Genomic DNA, 23,732 nt, shown 5'->3' with positions numbered 1-23,732 from the left:
CACCAGTAAGAGCTTTTTAACACAACCAGACATTTTCAAGCAAGAATATGTTTTTAAAATTGGGGACAAATTAACAACATAAGCAACTGAGTTTACATGTTGTTCTGAAGTTAGCATGTAGGTTTAAGTAGCACTGTAGACTACGTAATGTAAACACTTGCAGTTGCATGCCTGAAGCCAATGATGATATAAAGAAATCTGGCACACTATGATGAAGATAGCTAGAGTAGACAAAACTGTAAGAAACAAGAGTGTTCAGAACGGTCTGAAGCCTGAGATTTATGCTCACAGGAATTATTTCTACATACGAACATCCAACATTGTAATATTATATAAGACGCAAAATACAGACAAGCATAACAGGTCCCCTTTAATGCACTTGACCAACTCCCTCCACACCAACACTCACCTGGTAGCTGCCTTTTTGCTGTGGGACTCCATCTCCTGTTTTCGACAGAGCATCCCCTCCATGGTATCTGGCTCGGACTCTGCTCCACCCCTGCTCGGTAACGTGGCAGAAGGCTCGAGGCGAGACGATGCCAGCCCACTGTCCCTTCCTGGTCCATTCACCGACTCAGACTCTGAGCCCTGCGGTTCAAACCAAGAACATGAATGGTGGTGAGGAGGTGGAAAAACACGAGACTGGATGGAAGCAGTGAGCAGCAAAGCAGCCATTCACAGCCATACATGAAAAGCCATGATGACGCTTGCTTTGACGGCACCGTATGATTACCTCAGGTAACAGCATAGCGTGGGTCCACATTATCACACAGTACACTGATATTACACAGGACGATTACAGTCACTCATACGGGTGAGATATACAATTAAAATAACAGCACATGTGCGAAATATGCATGCTGGACTGAACATGGATAGTTAAAATGTTAAAATAATAATAATCAAAATGTACCTGCTGCCAGATTTGTTTGGAACAGAGGCAGATACAAATTTGCGATGTAAATATCATTACTGGTATTCTTAAAATAATCTTTGCCTCTTCAGTCAAGTATCAGTAATATATTGAGCCACAGTAAATGACTCTACACTATTACACACACACAGACAAAACATACATGAACTCAAATACAGGTCAACTCTCTAAAAGCCTAAAATCGTTTACCAAATTTATCTTAAATACGGAAACCACAGACAACATGATGCCTTTTAAAGTACTCGTTTGTGACAGTAGTTGTGTTTCTATTTCCTCAACAAACCTTTTTTCTAGAAAGACTATTAATGACTTTCACACTCATCACAGGAAGTGTACACATATAGGGAAAGACTAAAACGAACTACACATAAATCATCTGCGAACAGCTACAGTTACCACCACATTTACAACTCTGGGCTTCACACGTACAGTCACTCCTGTCCTGGTCAATATGAGCACATATACAACAGCAGATTGATCCATGACAGCAATCTGTTCATGAATCTGCATCATGCCTTTTAAAACAGCAATGGGACTCATTGATGGAACATGAATAAATAAAGCGATGGTTTTGCATCTGTGACAGAGAGCGATGGCTTCTCAACAGAAGAAAAGAGGCACTGCAGTTGACCAGGAGCTGAGCGGAGGCTGTGACGGGGGCGAGGGGAGAGCTACACAGCTGACCACGGCTTGGTACTCACACGCTCCGGCTGCTTTGGCTTACACACACGTTTAGGCTCTGATTTCTTTCCCACTGACAACGATAGCGATAATGACTGCTGATAAAAACGTAACAAGACATTGTTAAGAAGTGTTTTAGACACTGGTTACACTTCTAGAACTTTTTCTCAGACACCATTTTGATTGGCTTCTAACAACAGTCGTCAACAACTGTGACCATATGATAAATGTATACAGAAATGGCTCCCTTTCTCTGACTGATTATTCTCTGTAGTTTCTGCTGCAAACCTTAACATTTATTTCTGCTTTCAACCAGCAGCTAGTGTAGACTGCCATCATCTCCTCCGGCATCTGCCAATAAGGACTTTCACTATATCGTGTAACATGCATGAAGTATGTCCCACCCAGATCCCAAACCCCACTTCAGGGTTCCTGAGGTGGTGGGTAAGTTTCTTCATTTGCAAGCCTGATTCTTTTCAGAAAAAGTGCTTCCACAATACAAACTTATTTTTCAAGTATCATCAAAAATACCTAAAAAAAATAAAAAATTCTGCTTAAATAAACACTTCATAATTTACAATTAATAGCCATTCTCTGATAAGAAAAATACATATATTACTTTCAACTGGACAATAGCAAATTACATGATAATGTGACAAGGTTTGTACTGAAACAACACTGTTGATTGGAGTAGAACAGACAGAGACAGGGACACACACTCACATACACTTACATTATGTATTAAATGTATGACATACTCACAGGTTTGGACTTCTTTTACAACTCATATACTTTCACGAAATTCATAGTTTGCAACATAAGGTTATATTTGTCATAGTAATTGAATAGTATTAAATGTGGACATCTCATGGCAACATCTGTACAAAGTTACCATCATTTATCTTTCTGTAATTGACTTTTTGACACAGACTGAGTGGGGGGGCGAATATAATCCATGTCATAATGTAGAAGATGAATCATGGAACATGGAAAAGACATTATAGGACATTATGTGCTCGAGCCCAAAGGTAAAAAATGACATTAGAAACCTGGTAAAAAATTACAGAGCAGAAACCTGTAGCACACAAAGCATTTGGATTTAAAAAACACTCACCTGAGATGTGTCATTGTCGCTGTGAACTCCATTCACTGACACCGACTGATTGAGTGTGGTCTGGTCCAGACTGGTTCTGTGTTAAAAAGAAAAAAAAAAAATCAATGTCTGTTGATACTGTACGCCAACACCGTTCTGCTCCACCACAACTCCCCTTTATTTTACCTGGCTGCAGAATCATGTGCTTGACTTTCTGTCTCAGATGGTGCCACTTCTACTGGGGGCGGTGTCGGGGGTCGCCGCGCTCTCTCCTCTTCCTCTCGCCTCCTCTGGATCTCCTGCTCCTCAAGCTGAAAAACGGGAAGTCAGTTGTTTTATCTAAACCTAACACCTCATGAGTGAGGAAAAATCAATGCCTACATTCACAGATGAGAGGCGGACATCCTGTACATCCTGTATATCCTGTATCTATTGCACCAGACGCTATTTTGATGTGTAAGTCATCTCTCTACTTACTGTAGTGAGTTTCTCTAGCAGCGAAAAGCGGTCTTCCCAGGCTGCAGCAAGCTTCTCAAAGGCCTCGTGGCGCTTAATTAGGCTCTCTACCTCATCCACATTTGAGCCCAGATCGGCTGCTCGCACCAAAGGTTCCTGCCCTGCCAACCAAGACTCTGCCACATAGGCATCGCGTCCAAACTGCAGCACCTCCAGCACTGAGATGCAGAGACAAGAAGAGCAAAAGATAAAGAGGGAGAAACAAAAAGACAGAGAGTGAACAAATAATGAGACATTAAGAAATACAGCATAAACAGCAACAGAAACTATTAGTAGTGAGTCAGATGCTTACTAGCACATTTATGCACATTTATATTTATTGAGTGTCTGTAATTGTTGTGTTTGATCTATCTACATTACCTACCTACCCACCTACCTATCTATCTATCACGTCTACCTATTACGGCCCTTTCAGACCAACTGTAGCTTCATGGCAAAAAACAAAAGCTTCACTGATTTGAGTAAGACCACTTCGTTGGTGCGGGAAGGGTTGCTCAGCAAAGGGGTCACAAAATAAAAAATAAAAACATATGCAAACAAACCAAAACGTTAGTCCTGGCTCTACTTTTGCCATATTGCAATCAACACCCATCTAATACGTGTATGACCTATGACCTGCAGAAAAGGCGGCTGATATGATAACTTTGAGTTGTTCTGAACAATCCTATTTCCGAGGGAGGAATGAATCTGTGTCTCTTAGAACTTTAACCTGGACATATGTGTTTGTACTTTATCTGCTACCTTTACCCCATACCCTCTGCCAATCACACCACAATATGACTCACAACTCTTTTACCATGGCACTATTAGACTCAATGTGCCCCTATTCTCTATAACATGTTATGCATGCATACCAATTTGTAAATGGTCCATCTTGTCTTGCCACTTTTTGTTGATCTTGTCTCTCTTTTCCTGCAGTTGAGCCAGTTTCTCCCGGATCTGTGAATCAAAGCAGAGGACAGATGAAGAGAAGAACATTAAAGGACAAGTGTGTAGAATGTAGTGGCGCCAAGGGGTTAAATACACCGTCACTCACGCCTCCTTTTCCAAGCAGAATTTTAGTTTTTTCCTTGGATTGGTTAGGGTTAGGGTAAAAATATCTGGGTAGGCCAATCAGAGGCAGAGAAAATCAGAGCATCCAAAATGGCTCTCAAGAACCTAAAGTGGCTTCAAAATTTAACAAAATCAAGAAAGGACGCCTCTAGCGCCAATATTGTGTTTGTTCTGGGCTACCATAGAAACATGGAAGTGCAAAATGCCATGTTTTTTCTCCCCTACTGTGCTGTGATTGGCTAGTACCAATCCTTACTATGACCTCTTTGCCCTATCTTTAACCACGTCCGACCTCAAAGCATTCCACCTCCACAAATCGACGTGACAAGTACTAGCCAATCACTGCACAGTAGGACGGGACTCCTGATAAACAAACATGTGAGCAATTGTAGATATTAAGAGCTCTTTCTTATCAACAAAAACACAGTGAACCTTAGTGTCAGGTGATTATACACTAATGAAAACATAATTATGGATATCATGTCATTTCTGCCAATAACTGCCCCGCCATTCCACACACTGGTCCTTTAAGTAATAACCCACATGAGTCATTAAGTGTATTCCCTTTGACTCAGACCTCATTCTTGTAAATATGCATTAGTATGACTGTAGATAACAGTGGAAGTGAGCCATGGCAAATTACCTCATCGGCTGCATAGTGATTATTGTTGATGAGAGTATTTCCCATCTCAATACAGGCAGTAAAGCTGTCTGCTCTTGTCTCGATCTCTGACTTGATGTCCTGATGATTGGCAATGACCAGTCCTGCAGAGGACACATCCCTGGGACAACAGAGAGGAGACAGAGGTGAGATTTAAATATGTCTGACACACTGATTATAACAGCATTTATGACAGTAACTGGCAAGTTAAGCATAAAATGACATTCACCTGGGGCTGTCATGTGCATCTATCTGCAGGTTGACACCGTCCATCCAGAGCATGAGGTCTCGCACCATGTTGAAGAAGCGGAATTTCTCCACAGTGTCCAGCAGGAGGAGCCTGCGGGCCTGACCAGCCTCAAGCAGGCCTTCCCAGGCAGAAGTCACAGCGTGTTCGCTCCTGTGAATGTCATCAGCTTTCTCCCCAGCATAAGCCTTCTGCAGCCGTGCTGCATCATCTTGCACCTGGTTCACCTAATGGGTAAAAGATGAAGCAGGGACATTCAGGTTTCTATTCACATTCCCTGAGTCTCACATGAGATCTCTTTATTAACTGATAGCTGACCTGTCCACTGAGGGCCTGGATGTCATTTTCGAAAGTGTTGTGCTGTCTGTGTAGATGTTGAACAGTGTTCAAATCACGGCCAAGGTCAGAGGGCAGGCCCTCCCTCTTCTCCTTAACACGCCCAAGCACCTCCATGGCATCCTGATGGAAGCGGTGCAACTCATAGGAGGCTGCCAACATCTGTGTGCGTGTGTCGATCAGCTCCAGCAGATCAGCCCAAGCCTCGTTTAACCCATCCTTCCACTCAGCCACACTGGCGTTCTCGGGATGACCCGACTCAATCAGGTCATCTGCCAGCCCATTTACACCATCCACACGCTCTTGGCCGATGGTGCTGGTGTCACGAGCAAACTCCCGGAACTTGTCCCTCAGCATCTGTAGAAAGAAAAATCAGGGCAAAAGTGGGAAACATAATTAATTCAGCTAAATTACCCTGAGCATCAGTGTCTCCAAAGTATGTGACAGAGAAAAAAACTCACTGTGACATGTTCATAGTCCTGTCCTAGTTCATGGGAGCCAGCAACCACCTCCCTCTCAGCAATCCACTGTTCCAGGTCATCCACCTCCCGCTTCAGCTGGGTCAGCCGCAGTCTCTCCTGAAGCCGCCCACGACGCTCCTCAGCGAGGTCTTTCAACCCTGCATACAGTTTGTCGACTTGGGCTTGCCTTAAGGTGATTCTCTCGCTGTGTAAATAAAAAGACAGATCAGTGGTTGTGGGTGTGCAGCTTCCTTCCTTAGAAAGCTTGTGTCACATGTTAGTTTAACATTTGGATCTATTTGTGCTCCCTCACCTCTCTGGATGTTCACTGGTGACCATGAGGCGGCTGCTGTTGGCTAGTTGGTGAATGGTTTGGGCGTAGTCTTCAAGCGCCTGTTCGAGGGTCTGGTGCTTCTTGACCATTACTAGTGCGCTTTGCTCATCCTGGGAAACAAACACAGGATTATCACATTTTGTCAAGACAGAAAGAAGTGTAAGAGCAATTCTACGTCCTATTTTGTCTCGTCTTACCTTGGCTTTTTCCTCTGACATCATATGTAGCTCTTGTTCTCCCATCCAGGCCTCGGCCTCTGCTCCATCAGCATAAAACTGCTGGGCGCGATTGGCTTCCATTAGACGGGCATGGCGCTTGTCTGTCTCGGCTATCAGCTGGCCCCAGAGGTCCTCCAGCTCAACGAGGCGCTCCTCCAGGACAGACTGCCTATCACCATCTAACTGGCTCTGAGTCTTGCCTCGTCTGAGGATGTCATCGATGCGAGGCTGGTGGCCCTGAATCTCCTTCTGCAATGTCTGATTCAGAAACAAAAGGTGGGTTTGGTATTTTCCACACCTCACATTTGCCTGTGGTGTATGCTCAGTGAAGGTGTTTAATAATTTAGAGATGCCAGTGAGTGTATTGTAAGTCACCTTTATCTTCCTTTTAATTAACCTGTATTACAACATTTAAAAACAAAGTAGTAATTAATCGTTTCAGGAAATTGATTCTTTTTTCACTGTACCTGGTTCTTCTTGCTCAGCAGCTGTACAGTGGGCAGGTCTTTTCCATGGTCTGTGGAAGACGCCAGAGGCATCCTCTCTTTTACCCATAGCTGAGAGGAAAATAGACGAATGAATAAGACATGAGTATCAGGTGAAAAAGGATGCAATAAAAACACTTACTTACTGCAAACTTCTATATTTTATTTATGCAAGCAGTCAGGTAATCCCACTCACGATTTCATCCTCCAGGTCTCTGTTGAATTGATGTGCTTCTTTGGAGGCGAGTAGTCGCTGTCTCCTTAGTTGGAGAGGATCCTGAAGGTTGGAGAAGTTATCAGTGACACGCCTTTGCTGACCATCTACCTCGGTGAGTCCAGCCTCCTCTTGGGACAGGGCCAGAGCCTGAGACTGGAGGGACTGCACCTCCTTCTCTCTGACCTCCATCTGGTGCTCCAGCATCTATACAGTGACAGAACAAAAATGTTAGACACGGAGGTATGACATTAAGCAATCTCCCCTAAACAGCTTTGGCCAGTCCCACCACATGCACTTAGCTCAGCAAGTTCAGGATTTATAAAATACATTCTGAAGCTTTTTCAGCACGATTACAATCACAGTAAATCTTCTCAGTACACGTTTTGTGTAAAATGAACAGTATTTCTTGACAGCAGAGATGCCATAGATCATGCTTTGCTTGCACAGTGTGCTCTATACCTGGTGCTTCTTGAGCAGGATGTTGACACTAGTCAAATCTTTGCCATAGTCATCGCTCTGTAGCTGACCCTCAAGGTTTTTCAGCCAGACATCCAGAGCAGAGCAGCTCTGTGTAAAGAGCTCTGCCCGGTTAGCGTCGAACAAGCACTGGGCCTTGGTGCGGGTGGTGCCCTCTAGCTCCTCCCACTGACGCTGAAGGTCCTCCAGGGTCTGCTGAACAACAGGTTTGAGCTCCGGCTTCTCGGCCACCAGCGCCTGACCCTCCTGTTGGAGACAAGGAAACAAGAATATGTTTGAATTGATGGCAGAATAAATTAATGATGAAATGCCAGCTAGCCTTATTGATCAGCCAACCCATTAACAGGCAGATAAGTGGATGTCTAAATACTCATTGATGACATTAAATTCAACAACGATTAATATAAAAATGGCCACACCTTATCAATTTTGTCGAGCCAGTCTTTGTTGGAGGCCAGCTCTGCCATGAAGGCCTGATGCTTCTGCCACTTGCTGTGAAGATTTCTGGCCTCATCATAAGACATGTCCTGTGCTGTCAGCATCTTCTCATTGATCCACAACGTGAGCTACAGAAAAGAGAACAGCATTATGGAACAAGCATTATTTCTCTAGTGATAAACACAAATTCTATAGTTTGTTTCTTATGATTAACTAACTGTCACATATTTATCCCTTTACTGAGAGTATTATTCATTCTGCTAATATTTCATTTGATTTTAAAAATAATTTTACCTCCTGTCCATCTTGAAGGAAGTGCTGCAGTTCACGGTTATCCTTGAGCTTTGCCAGCAATTCGTTTGCAGCCTCTTTATTTTTGAGATGCCTGGAGAAAATTAACGAGAAGGCTAAATGAGCTTCTGTCCTTCAAACTACAAATTAAAAAGAAAAACATTAATGGGGGTCGGCTCCAACCTTTCCTGGATGGAATCAACTTTTTCCTGGATCTTGTCCGAGTTTGCATTACAGTCATTAATGAGGCGCCGTCCGGCCTCCACCACGCCAGTTATCTTCTCCTCGCTGGCCTCTGTGGTGGTGAGGAAATCCTCGTGCTTCTTAATGGCCTCCTCTGCTCCCTGAAGAGTGGTGGGCATTTCTGTGTGGGACAGCACATACTCCTACACAGAGGGGAAAGGAATGTCACTTTGTGTTACATTTCTTATGTGTAATTATCTAATTCCATTGATTCTTCATGATTTTTGCAGCCTGTTGGCGTACTGTAAGTGACGAGTTGAGATTAAGACTTATAAAACAACTACAATCTGGGGATATAGTAAATAATTCAAAATAGAACGAGCCACAAATATAATTTTTTCTGCCACTTAGAACTATGACAGTAGGTCTTTCGATTTTATGACATCACCTATTGTAGTATAGTGGCCTACACCACACAGATCTAGGCTTATGGCCCACTTATAGTGCAGCTTACGTCTCTCCTCCCAGTTGCTCTGATTTGAGAGCATGTGAAAACACAGAACTGGCCACCAGTGTAAACAAACCACAAACACCCACACAACCACAATAGAGACTTATATAGGGTAAACAGAGTTTAAACATGAGGGTAAACATATTTCTGATTATCAGAACAACACACTTGTGTTGCACTAAAACCAGTGTGGGAACTGGTTTTAGTGTTGTTTTAGTTCAGCAAAGACAAATCTAAGCTTGGAAATTATTTTAGCGGTTAAACCATCACAAAATTGCAAATCTGAAGATTGAATCAAATCAATTTCAATTAATTCAGATTAGAGATATGATGACTTTGTATTGTAATCAAGTGCAACTTAGTCATGTTGAGAAAAATGGGAGGTGCAAGGGGGCAGATGGTCTGCTGAGAAATTTGTATTTATTTAGATTTCTTTCCAACTCATACTTAGTTTAACCCATGCTCTGCTTAAAGGCATAATCATCTACTTAAATCATGCAGTATATCTATGTATTTCAGGTACACACAGGTATTTGGCTCTGACTTTGGCACTGACTGCTGGACTGTGGACTGTGCCAAATAGGCTTTACAATGATACATGATTTTTGTTTCATTGAGGCCATAGCTCTCTGGCACAGGCTATGTTGTCCGTACCTGGCTGTTGAGGAAAGCCTCTGCCTGCTTAGCGTCTCTCAAGAAAGTCTGGAAGTCAAACGCTTGGGCCAGAAGACTGTGGCGGTTCTCCCACATGCGACGCAGCTCATGCCAGCCAGTGTCCAGTGCCTGGAGCCTCTGGGCCAAGAACATGTATTGGGCATCCGTCTGACCTTGGGTCACCTCCTCACCGACCGCCCGCATCTTCTCGTAGTCCTCCTTATAGTTATCCACCTCATTCTTAATGTTCTCGTGCTGGGCGAGCAAACTCTCAGCCTCAGGCAGAGAGGTGGGAATGTCCTCTGAGGCCACAGCCGTCTGGGTGCGGGACAGCCACGACTGGAAGTCATCCAGATCCCTAAGGAAGCCCTGCAGCTTGCTGGCTTCACCCAATGACTCTTCACGTCGCTTCATGGTGGCGTTCAGCTCCTCCCACACCTCTTGAATCTCTGCCAGGCGTCCTTGAATCTCTCCAGCCTGATCGGGATGTTCCATGGCCAGCTTTTTAGCCTCATTTCTCAAATCATCCAGTTTACCCTGAAAGGACATGAAAAATCATTTAAATGCAGAAATGATGACAAGATACGGCAATACGAAGCCCAAAATGATCATACGATCAATTTAGCTTATTTTTACATTATCTGTTACACAGTCTGTTCTGTTTACATCCCTCACCAGTAAGTCACTGCATGTGACCTCTCCATACCTCAATGGCCTCCAGGTCCCTCTCCATGCCAGTGAGTTTGCGTTGCAGTGCCATCACACCAGCCAGGTCATTGCCCAGGCTCTGGGTGGATTCAATCACTTTGGTCTTTTCCTTCATCCAAGTTTGGATCTCATTACACTCCAAGTGGTAGTTCTGGATGTTGAGGGCCGACTCCAGGGCTTGTTTCTTTTGGCCAGCCATTTGTTCAAACTCCTTCCATCTAGGGATCACACCAAGTGTAAGATTTAGGTTAAAAATGCTAACTATAGTACTCATTGATTACAAATATATTTTTGTGTACAATAGTGGGGTTCAGTAGGCATCATGTGTTAGCATTAACCTGTTGTGTAGTTGGTCTCGTGTCTGGTGGATCTGGTCTTTGTTACAGTTGTCGGAGCTCAGCAGCTGCTCGGCCACCTGGTTCACATCATTGACACGAGTGCCTAGGTTGTTCATCTCAGGTTCCAGCGTCTCAAATCTGCAGTCATAAATAATAGACCAGCATTAATTCACTCATTCTGAAAAGTCTACTTTCATTTAGACTACATATTTCAATAGATAATAAAACTCTGAGAGCAGTAACATTTTGTATACTTTTAAGAACAAGATTAGAGCTACAAAATGATGTACTGGATATTTCTAAATATTCTAACAGTTTTAATCGTCTGTGGAATTTCATCAAAATGACCTAATGTGTTTGATTTCACAAATGAAATTACTTCAGAGTTCAAAGTTATGTAATTGTCCAGTTAGAAAGAATTCCAAGAGCATCCCTCACTATTAAAAAACTTGGTCTCACACATATTTGAATGGATTTTTAATTGTTATTTTACATGTGTAAGTCGCAGCTTCAGTGTCTCCAATTTGAAAAGGCTTTTTAAGGTATAGGAATTAAGCTGTCATCATGTTTCTCATAAGTTAAATCTTCTGTATTGACAGTCTCTCCAGACTAACCTCTGCTGCACCACCTCTAAGTCCTCCAGTTTGGTTGGGATCTCCATGCTATCTAACCACTGCTCCTTCTCCTCCACCCAGAGCTGGCAGGCACCAGCTTCACTGAACATGCGGTAGAGGGCCAGGGCCCCTTCCAGAGCCTGGCGCCGAGCCACTGACAGAGACTCCAGTTCTTCATAGCGCTGCTCAATAGCAGGTAGGCGGCCATCCACCTACAGTCAGCCATAAACAATAATTTAGTACTACCAACAGCATGTCATCACTGAAGAAGTATGAAATTACAGCACACATACCTGAGGGAAATGTACATAGGCCTCTGGCAGTGCTTGGACCTGCTCATGCAGGGAGTCGATGCCGGGGCGGTGACTCTGGATCTCCTCATCTATCTCCCTCTGTTTGCGAGCGAGAGTTTGGGTGGAGAACTCGTCATGGCCCACCTCTGTACTGGACACCTGTCTAAGTGTCTCCATGATCCATGCCTCCATGTCATTGGCATCTGTTTGAAACTGGTGCAGGGCCACTGCTTCTTTAAGGCTCTGCTCTCTGAGCTTAGTTGTCTAGCAAGCAGGGAGAACAAGAAAATTACAAAAACAATAAAGCAATATTGGGAATAGCATTATACTGTACAAATACAAATCATCATGATCACCACTAACCTCCTCCAGATGTGCCCACTGTGCACGGATGTCTTGAATCCTCTCTGTGACCTCTGGGGCTCCAAAGTGTCCCTCCTGAACCAAAGCTTCTCCGGCAGCGATGCTATTACTCAGGGGGCCGTAACGGGCTGCCATCTCATCCCTGAAGGCCTCATGTTTGCTGAGCAGGTGAAGGGCAGAAGTGAGGTCACGACCACAGTCTCCACTGGCAAGGATCTGCTCCTGCTCTCTGATCCAGGCTGCTTCCTCTCCCAGATCCCATAGAAACTGCCACAGGCGACGCGAGTCCTCGAGGCGTACTCTGCGTTTCCCAGCAAGCTGACCAAGCTCCTCATAGGCCTGACCCAGCAGGTCAACTTTCTCACTAACTAGTCCCGGCTCACACGGTTTGTAGGCTGGCAATTAGAAAGGCAGGAATACATGGGCACTTAAATGTTGTGCACAAATAGGTGAGACTAAAGCTGCATGATCTGTACAAAGATTATATAAACATATTTGAAGACTCACCCTGTTCATAGGAGGTGAAGCGCTGTGCAGCTCCCTGCACTGCCTTGATCCTCTCTGCCTGAGCTGAAATGTCAGCCTCTACCAGAGTGTGTTTCTGCAGTAGGTCCAACACGTCATGCAAATGTTTGCCACTGTCAGGAGACTGTAGACGACCCTGAAACAGAACAGTCCAGTAGAATATTTGGCTTGCAACAGCAAATACACAAGGTAGGAATCTGGGTTGGGTAGTGTGTCCACAAACAGGATGTGTGAAGAGTGGACAACATTTTTAAACAAAACAGATATTTATACATTTTAAATCATGACATTTTATGAGCTATGCCTTGCACTTGGTGATATTTTAAATGACCAATGGCGTACAACACAATTTCAGCAAGCTGTTAGCTTCAAACCATTAACCTGAACAAACGGGGAGCAAGAGCCTTACTCAAGCCGAAGCAGAGTAAATTCCTCTAATCTGAGCCATTAGACCAGAAGACTATTAAATGAAAACAGGACATTGTGCGACAAACACTATTAAAAAACAGATAATAAACTGCATACAGCATCCTAATTATATGGTAATGGCTGATTGAATCGCCAAAACATTAACAGCGTGTTTCTAGTTACCACCGAAAATTACAGAAGACATGGATTAATGTCCTAATCAACTCCACTCCAGACAAACAAACACAGACATGTACATCTCCATCCCAGCTGTCCCTCATGAACTTAAACACCTGTTCATATTCTCCCGAGAAATGTAATGTGCCAGACTTGTGTAAAGGTAGTGGGTGGCTGATGAGGCCAAGCCGTCAGAGTAGCAGAGCGAGGCATACATGTTACTTTTTAAACAGACATAATATTAATACAGTGTTCGTGCGTTAAAAGGAATGATTGACACCAAAATAAAGACCCGGATTTATCCATGTAAGGAGAAAAAGACTTGCAGTGACTAAAGTTATCTCAGTCAACCTCAGGAAAGACAGCAATGACAGGCAACACAGCTCAGGCTAGGCCAGTAAAAAGCTTATTACTGCTGTTAATGGTCCTCTGATAAGCACAGACACTAAAGCTGCCAAGGACATATGTGAACTAACTTAATTGAGAGGATTAGGAAATTCCTTTTTGTTGATTAAAAACAAAGAATGTAGGAACAGAAAGCAGCAGTTCAGAACAAGTTAAAACAAGGTGAGCACAGTTAAAACAGTGTAAAGTACCGTACACACCAAGAAGAGTATCTGTAACAAAATAGTTTTAAATATCATTTTGACTAAAGTGGACGGAGGAGTCTACACAACAACTTTAACAATGACAGTGGCGTATGATATCACTGGGATCACTTTCAGAGTGATTTGATGAACGATAGACACACTAACAGCCAAACAAAATACATCCAAATTAACAGGGCGTCACAGCTGGATTGGCAATGTATGCTTGGTGCCACTGTTTACAGAACATCATCATTTCATGACTGTTTTAGTTATGCTTACAGTTATCGTTCTTGGTGTGGACGGGCCTTAAGCATGCGTTGTGGTGAGTGGTTCAATACCTTCATGTCTGCCATCCAGTCCATGATGTAGCGCATCTCCTCAAACAGCCTCTGCAGGTCACGATGGGCATTCAGCCGCTCCCTGCGTGCAGCTAGAAGCTCTTTCAGGTATTCCCAGAGTCGAAGCACATTATCCCTTCGTGCAAGTATACGTCGCACGTCATGGTACGACTCTGCCTCCAGCTCTTTGGCAACAGCCTCCACAGCAGCCACACGCTCCCAGTAAGCCCCAATGTCTGTCTCAATTGCTTCATGTTTGCGGGTTGCAGCTTCCACTGCTCCCAAGTCGGTTCCAAAGTTGTCCTAATAACAGAGGAAATCAGAGTAAAACTATTCAGTGCATTCAAGTCAGAAATAAGAATGCATCTGTAGCCACGCATGTGCCTGTTGTTGATTTATTAAATTTTATTTTCCTACCTGAGACACCAGCCTCTGGTTCTCACTCAGCCAAGTCTCCCGCATAGCTGCTTTGCGGTCAAAACGGGCAGCAAGCATCTCCAGCTTCTCCTGGCGAATCAACTCGTTTCTTAGTGCCAGCTCTCGCTCGTGCTCTGCCTTTTCCAGTCGCTCCCATGCCTGCCACATGAAAACACAGGAGGTCGGTGACATCCTGCAACTAGGATACCAATACTGCATGCATGATGAGGCCACTTTTGTGAAACTTCATTAACTTGCATAGTAGATAATTCTGTGGTCTGTGGACAATTTCCCAAAGAGCATGTGACAGGCTGCTTATTTAACATATTGATTAAACACGTCTTTCACATTTCTAGATTAACAAAAACATTGCTTGTTCAGTCTTGAGCAGCCCATACCTTATTGATGTCAGAGATGAGTTTGCCCTCTCTTGGCATGTAGACTTTCTGATTGTTTGCTCTCATCTTGCTCTGAATCGTAAAGAGGAGAACCTCCAAATTTCCTTTCTCTGTAAACCTGTGGAGACAGACACCACCGCTGGTTAACATACTGCACGGTGTGGCGTCACACTTTGGATCCTGATGGATAACAAGCATTGGGTCATTCAGTGGGTTATAATAACCCAGCTCTCTGTTACTCACTTGGGGGGTTTCTCCACAGTGCGGTAGGAGTTAAAAGCCTGGAGCTGATTCTGTACGGCACTCAGTGAGTTAGCTAGCTGCCGATCATTGAGCGTCCCTATGGTCTGCTCAATCCACTGCAGCAGCTCTGAGGCAAGGGTCTCATACTTCTCAATCAGCTGGTCGGCCTCAATAGCATAGTCCAGTACCTACAACCAAGAGGGATATGTGAATCAAGCCAACTGGTGGAAAAACACTTAATGTACATGCACTCACTGGTTTACTCACACATGAATGTACAGAGACTAAAATACACATCTAACCTTGCCAATTCGTTTGCCCTCCACTGCCAGAGCCTTCATCTTGGAGAAGTAATGGTAGTAGGTCGCCACATAGGTGATGATGGACTTTTCATCAGGTTGATCAACATTAACATCTGGGGAAAAAAAGACACCATGATCCATCTGCATATGAACACTTCACCCTTTATTTAATCTACTGACCGTAAACTTCATCATGCACAAGCAAGACTGTTAATTGTGGCTGTTAAAGCAGCCTTAATGAGGAGTTTAATGGGTGTCAAACTGTTACTATCTTTGGACATGCTTTTTGTGGTGTCAGTGTAGCTGACATGTGATGTGGTGTTGTCTCAGCTATAATTAATTCCAGTAATCCTCCGTAGTCTCACAGCCATCAATCTGTTTCAGACAATAGGCACCAGTTTAGTGCCTTAGAGGACAGTGTCAGCTACGTTTTAGTGGAGGCTTTGCCAAGCAGCAGCCTCCAGTGCTGAAAAATTAAACCAATGCGAAATGCCAAAAACTGCAGTTCCGTGAATGGCCACTTGAGGCGGACTCCCAAAACGAGTCAATTACCAAAGACCCCCATGTTAAAATGCCCAACTTTACAGCAGAAATAAACATGTTTACAGCCTGATACAAACAATAGTTTTGGTCTGTATGGCTAATTTCCCGACTCAACTGCACAATGGGGGAATTTTTAAACAACTTACTCATTTTCATGTGATGAAGTGATGCATAATTAAGGCAGGTCACTTTGTGTGACAGGCTGTCTGCAAAGCATCACCAGTCTGAGATTCAGATCCACCCCTCATTCCACCCTCTCATCCAAATATGGTCACTTTTGGCTCCAAAAAACAAGATGGTGACGACCAAAATGCCGAATTCGAGGCTTCAAAATGGGAGTCCACAAACCAGTGGGTGACATCACAGTAGCTATGGCCATTATTTTATACAGCCTATGGGCTTTATCCACTCACCTTCTGGGTCCAGCAGCTTGGTAAGCCCCAGTTCCTTCTCAGCCACATTGAAAGCATTCTGGAGATTGTAGTGAGCATTGGACCTCTTCAGGTTGTCAAAGTCAATCACATCAGGTCTGCAAAGGCCAGGAACAATTATGGTTTTAATAAGTACAGATTGCAGAGTAGGGTGCAAGCCAATTACAATATCATTCAGGGTGACATATAGACAAATAGAATCACCTTCTTGTTAGGTATAGAGAGAAAAACATTTTGCAATCCACTTCACTGAAAGTCTATATATACAGACTAGGGTGCAATAAACACTCCACTTTAAGGTATGGATTAGGCAAACTGCTCCTGCCTATTATTGCTATTCTTGCCTGAACCATGTTTTAATTTTTAGCTTACTTAGGCATTACGAGGGGGTAAAATTGGTTTGGGGGCCAATTTATCAACCAATATGCATGAATTGGCATTCCCAAAATATCAGAATGAGGACAAAAACAGCTATTTTCTCACTGAGGTTCAATGGCCCACAGAGTGTTCTTAATCATGCAGGTACTTTAACAGTGGAAATGAAAAACAACTCTTTGCATATTGTAATTTGCTGTAGTGTGTTTTCTGCAGCCTGAAAAGGGGCCTGATCATGTAAATGGCAGCGTCATGGTTTACATGAATATCCCATGGTTCGGTAACTCTAATGAAAGCAATGTTTGCATTCGTGTATCAAGTATCACCTTAGAACAGCAGGGTGTGCAAGTGAGTTATCAAGCATGGCTTCTCATAGAAAATAAGTGGGTTATTATTTCTGTGATCTAGGTCATCTTGCTCCCTATTTTATTTTCATCCTTTTCACCATACTGCAGACAGTCTGAAGGATGGGAGGAGTAGGAGGAGACCTAAATAGAAAAGGGGATAAAAACACCCCTGAGAAGTGTGATGGTACTGCGACAGGTGCTCCTCATTAGGCGAAGAAAGATAAAGGAGGGGCTGAAGATACTGGACACCTTTTTGATTTGCAGGATAATTATATGAAACCCACGCTCTGAAGAAAAGACCTGTTATAATCAAATACACAGACCAGTTTTATAGTAGAACATTACATCAAGTACAGGAAGAAGTCAATGACCTGTGTTTGTGTACGATGGCATTGAACGCCAGACCATCTCTCCAGCTGGTGGTGAAGTTGTGGATGTTGACATTGGGGTATCTGCAGAGGCCAGATCAGAAGTCATTAATCATTAACTCAACACAGCAAGATTCATCAGTAACCACGTCCGTAAAACCACAAATGTTCAAATATATCTTCACAGTGTTTATTCTGTGGGATTAAGCCATCCCTCAGTCTCTCCTCTCCCACTCATTTCTCACCCAGCAGTTTTCATTTGGCACCAAAGCAGCAGAGCATCTTTAGCTGATTTTTTCTCCTTGTTGTCCTCCGTCTCCACACTGATGTCCTGGATCTGTCAGCAGAGCGTTCATTCAGTTAAAACTCTGCTCACATCATTTTTGCACAATTCCTAGAACTTGCAATATTATTACTGTAATGAAGAACTACCTTGTAAATCACATCACAGCAGCATTCACCTCTATTACCATTTATGTGAGTTTGCCTGAGGACTGGCTAGGCTACATGCAGAGACCTGATGTCCCAAAGACAAACTCCCTCTTTAGAAGAGGTTAAGCAGCGTGGCTGCTGTGCTTCGAGGCAAATGGGCAGAGTTCTAGGAAGCTACTCTATATGTTACCTGGAAGCGAAGGATGATGGTCCAAATGAGACCCAAGGTGAGACGGTGATTCCCATCCACAATGTCATGTGAGCCCATGTTTTCTAGATGGACTTTTTGCTCCTTAAGGAACTGCAGGGCTTTATCAACATTCTCCAGGCAGTGGATACGCATGCGGCCCTTGGTGGGCTTTGGCTGTGGGGAGCAGGAGAAAAAGAAAGTTGGCTATGTTGAAATTATTAAACAAAAGTTATCAGAACATACATGAGGAGGAAAGGAGTGCAGGCATGTAGAAAGAGTGAAACAAGTAAAAGTAGATCACACTAAAAAAAAGGAGAAATGATGCGCATGATTTCAAGGAAAGGAGCGCATGATTTCTCCTTCCTCTTGACTTGTGTTGTAGTGTAGGGGTCATGCTGAGGGCCTGGGTCAGGGTTAGGACAGGTTTCTGTGTGATACTGACCAGCTGTTCTCCTGAGAGCACTTCCAGAAGGCGGATGAGCATGCGGCCATCGCGCAGGTCGGTGTACAAGTCACCAATGCGACAGGTCACTCGGCCTAAGTGAGAGTTTACCCATTTGGTGAAGGTCTTCTTCTGTACTGCTTCACGCTCATCTGCAAAGGAAACAACAGGGAGAGAGAGGTTGAAGTCACATCACACTGAAATTATAACCTTCTCCGCTGACTGACATCAATATCATTACTGTCAGGGAAATACATATTTACAAGGAATCAATTTTGCTCTTAACAAACACCAACTTAGTCAACAACTTTGATCCTGAGAGCAGACAGGTGACAGTAAATCATAAGGACTTAAGCCCTTGTCCTGAGCAGTTCATTTCACAGATAAGCTATGCCATTAAGTCTCGAGGATCCCTGTATTGACAGCTTAGTGAGAGGTTTTCACTCCTCAGACCAAAGTTTACTGATGGCTCTGCTCACATGTGCATTGCTAATTCCTCGTATGTTGTGAGTTTAGAAGAGAAAAGTGACAATGTAGAATTGCAAATAAAGGCAAGGACATTTGCGGTTTCTTTATTGGAGCAGGAGTAAAAAGAATCACAATAAATTAAGCTGTAACAGCAGCTCAGACATATGGACCAGGGGAGTAAGAAGCTAATCCTGCTCTGCCACCTAACAAGGTGACCTCATTTCTAGGACACAAGGTCTTCCTGCCTTTTGAAAACACTATTCTAGCATTGTACTTAATGCACTGCACCTAACACAAGCCCACACAGAAAAACCCTGGAGCAGACAGAAAATAGATCAGAGGAGCAGCACTGTAATAATGAGTTAAACAAAACAAAGCCAACTTGCAGCAGCATGAAATGAAATATAATGGTGGTGAAGATGGATGTCTCTCTTTGAAACAATAAAAAATAGCAAAGACTTGATAGTTTAACAAACCAAACCATAAAAAGCCACACTCTGAGAAAAGCTCTTAGTTGCACATAGCTTCATATGATAAAATCATCTTTGATGGTGTAAGACACCACACCTTCTCTCTGCAACACACTTCAAAGAACTGTGGTGTAATGGCATAAACCCAAATGCTACATCTAATTTGCTTCTTATGTGGCATCAAAACAACAAAGGTAGAAATGTAATTAACGGGACAGGTACCTGGACAAGATTCCTTACTTTAAATATACACTCTCCTGTGTTGCCCTTGATCCTTCTCCTCACTCAATTCAACCAAATGTTCACTTCTTAGCATTATTATTATGTAACTATCTTGCTACTACTAATATTAGCCCACCAACATGTATCGAAATGCTGCCAAACGTCCTGTTCTACTCAAGTAAAAGCCAAGACAACAGGATTTCTTTGACAGTATGTGATTACAGAATGCACCATTACAAACTGTATTTCTAAAAGACATACATGCTGATTTTTCTAAATATAAAAAAACCTAGTCATTCAGAAGGGGAGGCTTGCAACTTCAAGTTACTGTAACATTTAAATGCAACACTACTCAAAGGTGAGACCTTCAACCTGAAGGCAAGGTCCAGATATCCAGGCAGTTCTTGTATCAGTGGCAGATTGTGAAGGTAGAAATAGTGTATAGACATATTGAAAGATATCAATGACATTAAATCACAATATCAGTACATTACTGATGGTTCTTGTGGAATTTAATAAATAAAAATCATTAAGATGCCCACAAATATTTTGGTCACTGAAAGTGACTCAAATTGGTGATCATAAACTAACAGAAAGCTATTCAAGGCTCAGGAAGCATTACTGAATCATCTCTGTGTTTAGTCTTTAATTGATAAGTGAATACTAAGCCACACTAAGCACTGTGAGGGGACCAAAGACAGCACGTTGTGCAAATATCCACTCTACTAACTGTCAGCAAAAAAAAGAACAGATTTTGAAATTTCACACAAGCCTTCTAGGGTGGAGTAACACGACAGGACATAACGCTTGACCTGTTGCGAGCTCGAGGTGCTTCCCCTGTATCTGCTCTACTAGAGAGGTCCTCCTTTGAAATGAGTAACACAAACAGCTTCCTGTAATGTTACGCTTTAACAGCAAATCTAAAGCAATGTGCTGTTAATTTTCTGAAACAAACACTAAAATCTTTCACAGTAATTTTATTAACATGATTAAACTACTCAGTCCCCTATAGCTGTGACCTCTGTGTTTCACCTCACTGTAATCCGAGTATTACCCTGTGTACATTTTGACTTCTAGTGGCCTTATACAGTAATATTTTAATGAGCAGGTTTCCTTATTGTTTGTTAATGCTCCAGCAACATACTCACAAGAATGCATATGTATGCACCAGGGTGGTGTAATACCACCGTGCTGCAGAATGCCACACCTATCATGTCTCATATTTCCTTGTTGCGACTCACATTTCAGTGCATTTTGTGGCCATCTCACAGCCTTGACATGAAAATCTCAAACCCTAAAAAAAACATTGCTACAACACGTTTGTTGTAATCCAAGTTCAGTGATAAAATGCCAAAGCACTTTGGATCGCCTTTCCTTGCTTCAGATGCTGTTCTCCTAACAGTCTGCCAAAATGCACTGACCAGCAATAGAAGAAATTATAGCAGAATATATTCTATTATTCAGTATTAAATTTGGCTGTCCATGCTCTGCACTGGAGCGGAGAGCAGCAGAACAACACATGAAAGTGGTAGGAGAGAGCTGGTTCTTATAATGTCCGCATCTAGACTGCAGAAGAAGCATGAGAATTGTGTTCAAAAAGTAAAGTATCATTAACTGATTATGTCTCACCCTGTCCTACCTCTCTTATTTCCTGCTTGAGGGCTTGGTAACAATTGGGAAGGGCGCATGCTTCACAGACAAAGAGTTCAATAGCAGATAAACCCATATGACAAACACACAGCAGCACAATGAGATGGATCTGTTGGTTACCGTCTGACTACAGTAACTATGCAGACAAATGCCAAGAGATTAGGCTACAGTTAATAGTTAAAAAAGTACACACGAGTCAACAGGTTTTGTGAAAAAGGCCCCGACAATAAGTTGTCTTGAGTTTTCAAATCTCCAGATTCCGCACAGATATGTTTCTTTTATAGAAATGTACCATTTAAAGACTATGATATATTGATTCAAAGCAGGTGACTATAATCATGGCCTTTGTGCATATTTGGAGGGCTGGAGCTGTGGCAGAGGCACATTTTTCTCTGCTATCCCGGCTATCAGCCCTCTTGTTTCCTGGACGTGTACTCAAACAGCTACTATCGGTCAAACAGCCCTACTCTACAGTAGTATAGCCCTGCTTGGTCCTCTACATACTGTTAAAGGCTGTGCTGGTTGATTTGGGCTCTTATTTGACTGCTTTGTTTTCCTTCCTACCTCCCTCACGCACCACACTAACAGATTATTCCATTATTAAAGCACCACTAAGCGATTTGAAGCTGTTTAATGAGCCAGCAGAGGTGGATTACTGTGGCAGGTGAGACACAGCGGAGGAGCCTACATTCCTCCTGACGCCTGGTCGTGTTGTGACAGCACCCAGCGCTGAAGAGGAGGCACTGGGGCAGTGGGCAGGGGTCCTAAAGAAGACGTGCTGCAACCCAGCTCGTGGTGCGCTGCTAATAACAAGGCTACTGAATGAGAGCACGAGACAGACAAACACTGTCATCAGTCTGTGATGTTGTTTGCTCATTATGGCAAACAAACACAAACTTGTCATCGGCTGCGGCTGTGGTGGATAAGGACAAAACTTGCACATCTGTTTTCTCTAACAATGTGACATCTGTGGATTGTGTTGTAGTACATGGGAGGATATGTCAACCGTAATGTTTGTACATCCATGGCTAAATGGTTTATTAGTTTTACAAACCTGTACGAATGCTCGGTATCTACCACAGAGAGCTTGCTTATTTTTGACAGAGAGAATGGCTGATGGTGAGAAAAGAAACTGAGACTCCTGCACTCCTGTGTCTCCTGTATGTTGTCAGATGTCTCGAGTCTAACGTCATGCAAAATACCTGCAGAACCTGCCAACATTGTTACATGATTACACAATAGAGGGCAAGAGACAAGAGTCGGAAAATGTGAACTTTAGAAAGCAAGCCTAGTAGCTACTATTAAGTCTTACTAAATCTTGTATAATCTTTTTTGCCAAAAAAATCCAGCAATAATGACCTTGACAGACGATTATTTCAAAGTAATAGTTCTCTGACACTACAGATGCAATGTGCCAAAGTCAGGAATTGCCTTATATACCTTTGTTAACATGCCAGTAATCCAATGCAAAATAGATATTGGCTAATTTGAATATTTTATGAATCCACGCAAGTATACACTCAAATGTGGACTCAATCAGCTACTTTATTTTTTTCTACAATAAAAAACGACTCAACCAAAAAAAAAAAAGACTTCACCAATAACTTACTTTACAATATATGTTCTTCAAGTACTCTGGGACTAAAATGATATATATTTTTATTTAAATCTCATAATGAGTTAGTGAATTAGACCTCCCCTGACTAACTTGGACCATCTTGGAGCTCCACTTGCCCTTCTTGAGCCTGTTTCAGTGTGTAGAATTTTCTGTGGCATGGTTTTTCTCCATTGTTTACCAGTGGCACATCAGAACTAGTGGTTAGAGGCATCATTGAATGTTTCAAAGCATATTTGGGCATGTCCAGTCACTTTGAACATGTTTGTCTCTGGTAGTCAGCTTTAAGTATATGTCAGGGTGAGGGGGAGTAGATAGGGGGGCCTGGCTCAGACACTGCCATTTCTTCTGTTGGAGGTACTGGGATTAAGATTGCTGCTGATTTCCTATTTAACCCCCGAACAAACTTTGGCACAGTTGATAACAATGATTATCTGCAGGTAATCTGAGCAAATATGCCGCCAGACTTAATCCTGTCTGTGAGACTCACAGTGGTTATGATCATATTTGGTGATAAAATGGAGACAGATGCAAAAAGGAACAAGGAATCGGTGGGCCATGGCTTTCACAGATCTATGATGGAAAACAATACGACATCTGTGCATCAGAACAGCAAAGGTGCAGTGGGTTTCATTTTCAGTTGAACTGTTTTATTGAGGTCATGGTTTAATATCT

General features: G+C 42.9%; 1 protein-coding gene across 3 annotated transcripts in view; it reads right to left on the bottom strand.

The window, feature by feature from the left end:
* The window catches only part of LOC126388273 (spectrin beta chain, non-erythrocytic 1), a 51,662-nt gene that overhangs the window by 2,450 nt on the left and 25,480 nt on the right, over positions 1-23,732 (bottom strand). For all 3 annotated transcript variants that reach the window (XM_050041297.1, XM_050041295.1, XM_050041296.1), the window contains 34 exons: positions 18,633-18,784; positions 18,191-18,364; positions 17,814-17,905; positions 17,572-17,652; positions 16,461-16,576; positions 15,505-15,617; positions 15,203-15,390; positions 14,960-15,077; positions 14,562-14,720; positions 14,145-14,447; positions 12,614-12,767; positions 12,107-12,501; positions 11,744-12,007; positions 11,451-11,662; positions 10,837-10,974; positions 10,497-10,716; positions 9,791-10,327; positions 8,626-8,828; positions 8,446-8,536; positions 8,133-8,279; positions 7,696-7,959; positions 7,216-7,440; positions 7,002-7,091; positions 6,514-6,792; positions 6,296-6,426; positions 5,983-6,187; positions 5,504-5,878; positions 5,168-5,412; positions 4,921-5,059; positions 4,079-4,163; positions 3,186-3,382; positions 2,895-3,019; positions 2,730-2,805; positions 410-588 (listed from right to left, as the gene is read on the bottom strand). In XM_050041297.1, the coding sequence (XP_049897254.1) occupies positions 410-588; positions 2,730-2,805; positions 2,895-3,019; positions 3,186-3,382; positions 4,079-4,163; positions 4,921-5,059; positions 5,168-5,412; positions 5,504-5,878; positions 5,983-6,187; positions 6,296-6,426; positions 6,514-6,792; positions 7,002-7,091; positions 7,216-7,440; positions 7,696-7,959; positions 8,133-8,279; positions 8,446-8,536; positions 8,626-8,828; positions 9,791-10,327; positions 10,497-10,716; positions 10,837-10,974; positions 11,451-11,662; positions 11,744-12,007; positions 12,107-12,501; positions 12,614-12,767; positions 14,145-14,447; positions 14,562-14,720; positions 14,960-15,077; positions 15,203-15,390; positions 15,505-15,617; positions 16,461-16,576; positions 17,572-17,652; positions 17,814-17,905; positions 18,191-18,364; positions 18,633-18,784 (6,472 nt within the window). The remainder of the gene's footprint in view (positions 1-409; positions 589-2,729; positions 2,806-2,894; positions 3,020-3,185; positions 3,383-4,078; positions 4,164-4,920; positions 5,060-5,167; positions 5,413-5,503; positions 5,879-5,982; positions 6,188-6,295; positions 6,427-6,513; positions 6,793-7,001; positions 7,092-7,215; positions 7,441-7,695; positions 7,960-8,132; positions 8,280-8,445; positions 8,537-8,625; positions 8,829-9,790; positions 10,328-10,496; positions 10,717-10,836; positions 10,975-11,450; positions 11,663-11,743; positions 12,008-12,106; positions 12,502-12,613; positions 12,768-14,144; positions 14,448-14,561; positions 14,721-14,959; positions 15,078-15,202; positions 15,391-15,504; positions 15,618-16,460; positions 16,577-17,571; positions 17,653-17,813; positions 17,906-18,190; positions 18,365-18,632; positions 18,785-23,732) is intronic.

This window comes from Epinephelus moara, chromosome 3, assembly GCF_006386435.1.
Source record: "Epinephelus moara isolate mb chromosome 3, YSFRI_EMoa_1.0, whole genome shotgun sequence".
NCBI classification, from domain to species: domain Eukaryota; kingdom Metazoa; phylum Chordata; class Actinopteri; order Perciformes; family Serranidae; genus Epinephelus; species Epinephelus moara.
The sequence above is the reverse complement of the archived record's forward strand: the minus strand, read 5'-3'. Positions and strand labels throughout refer to the sequence as shown.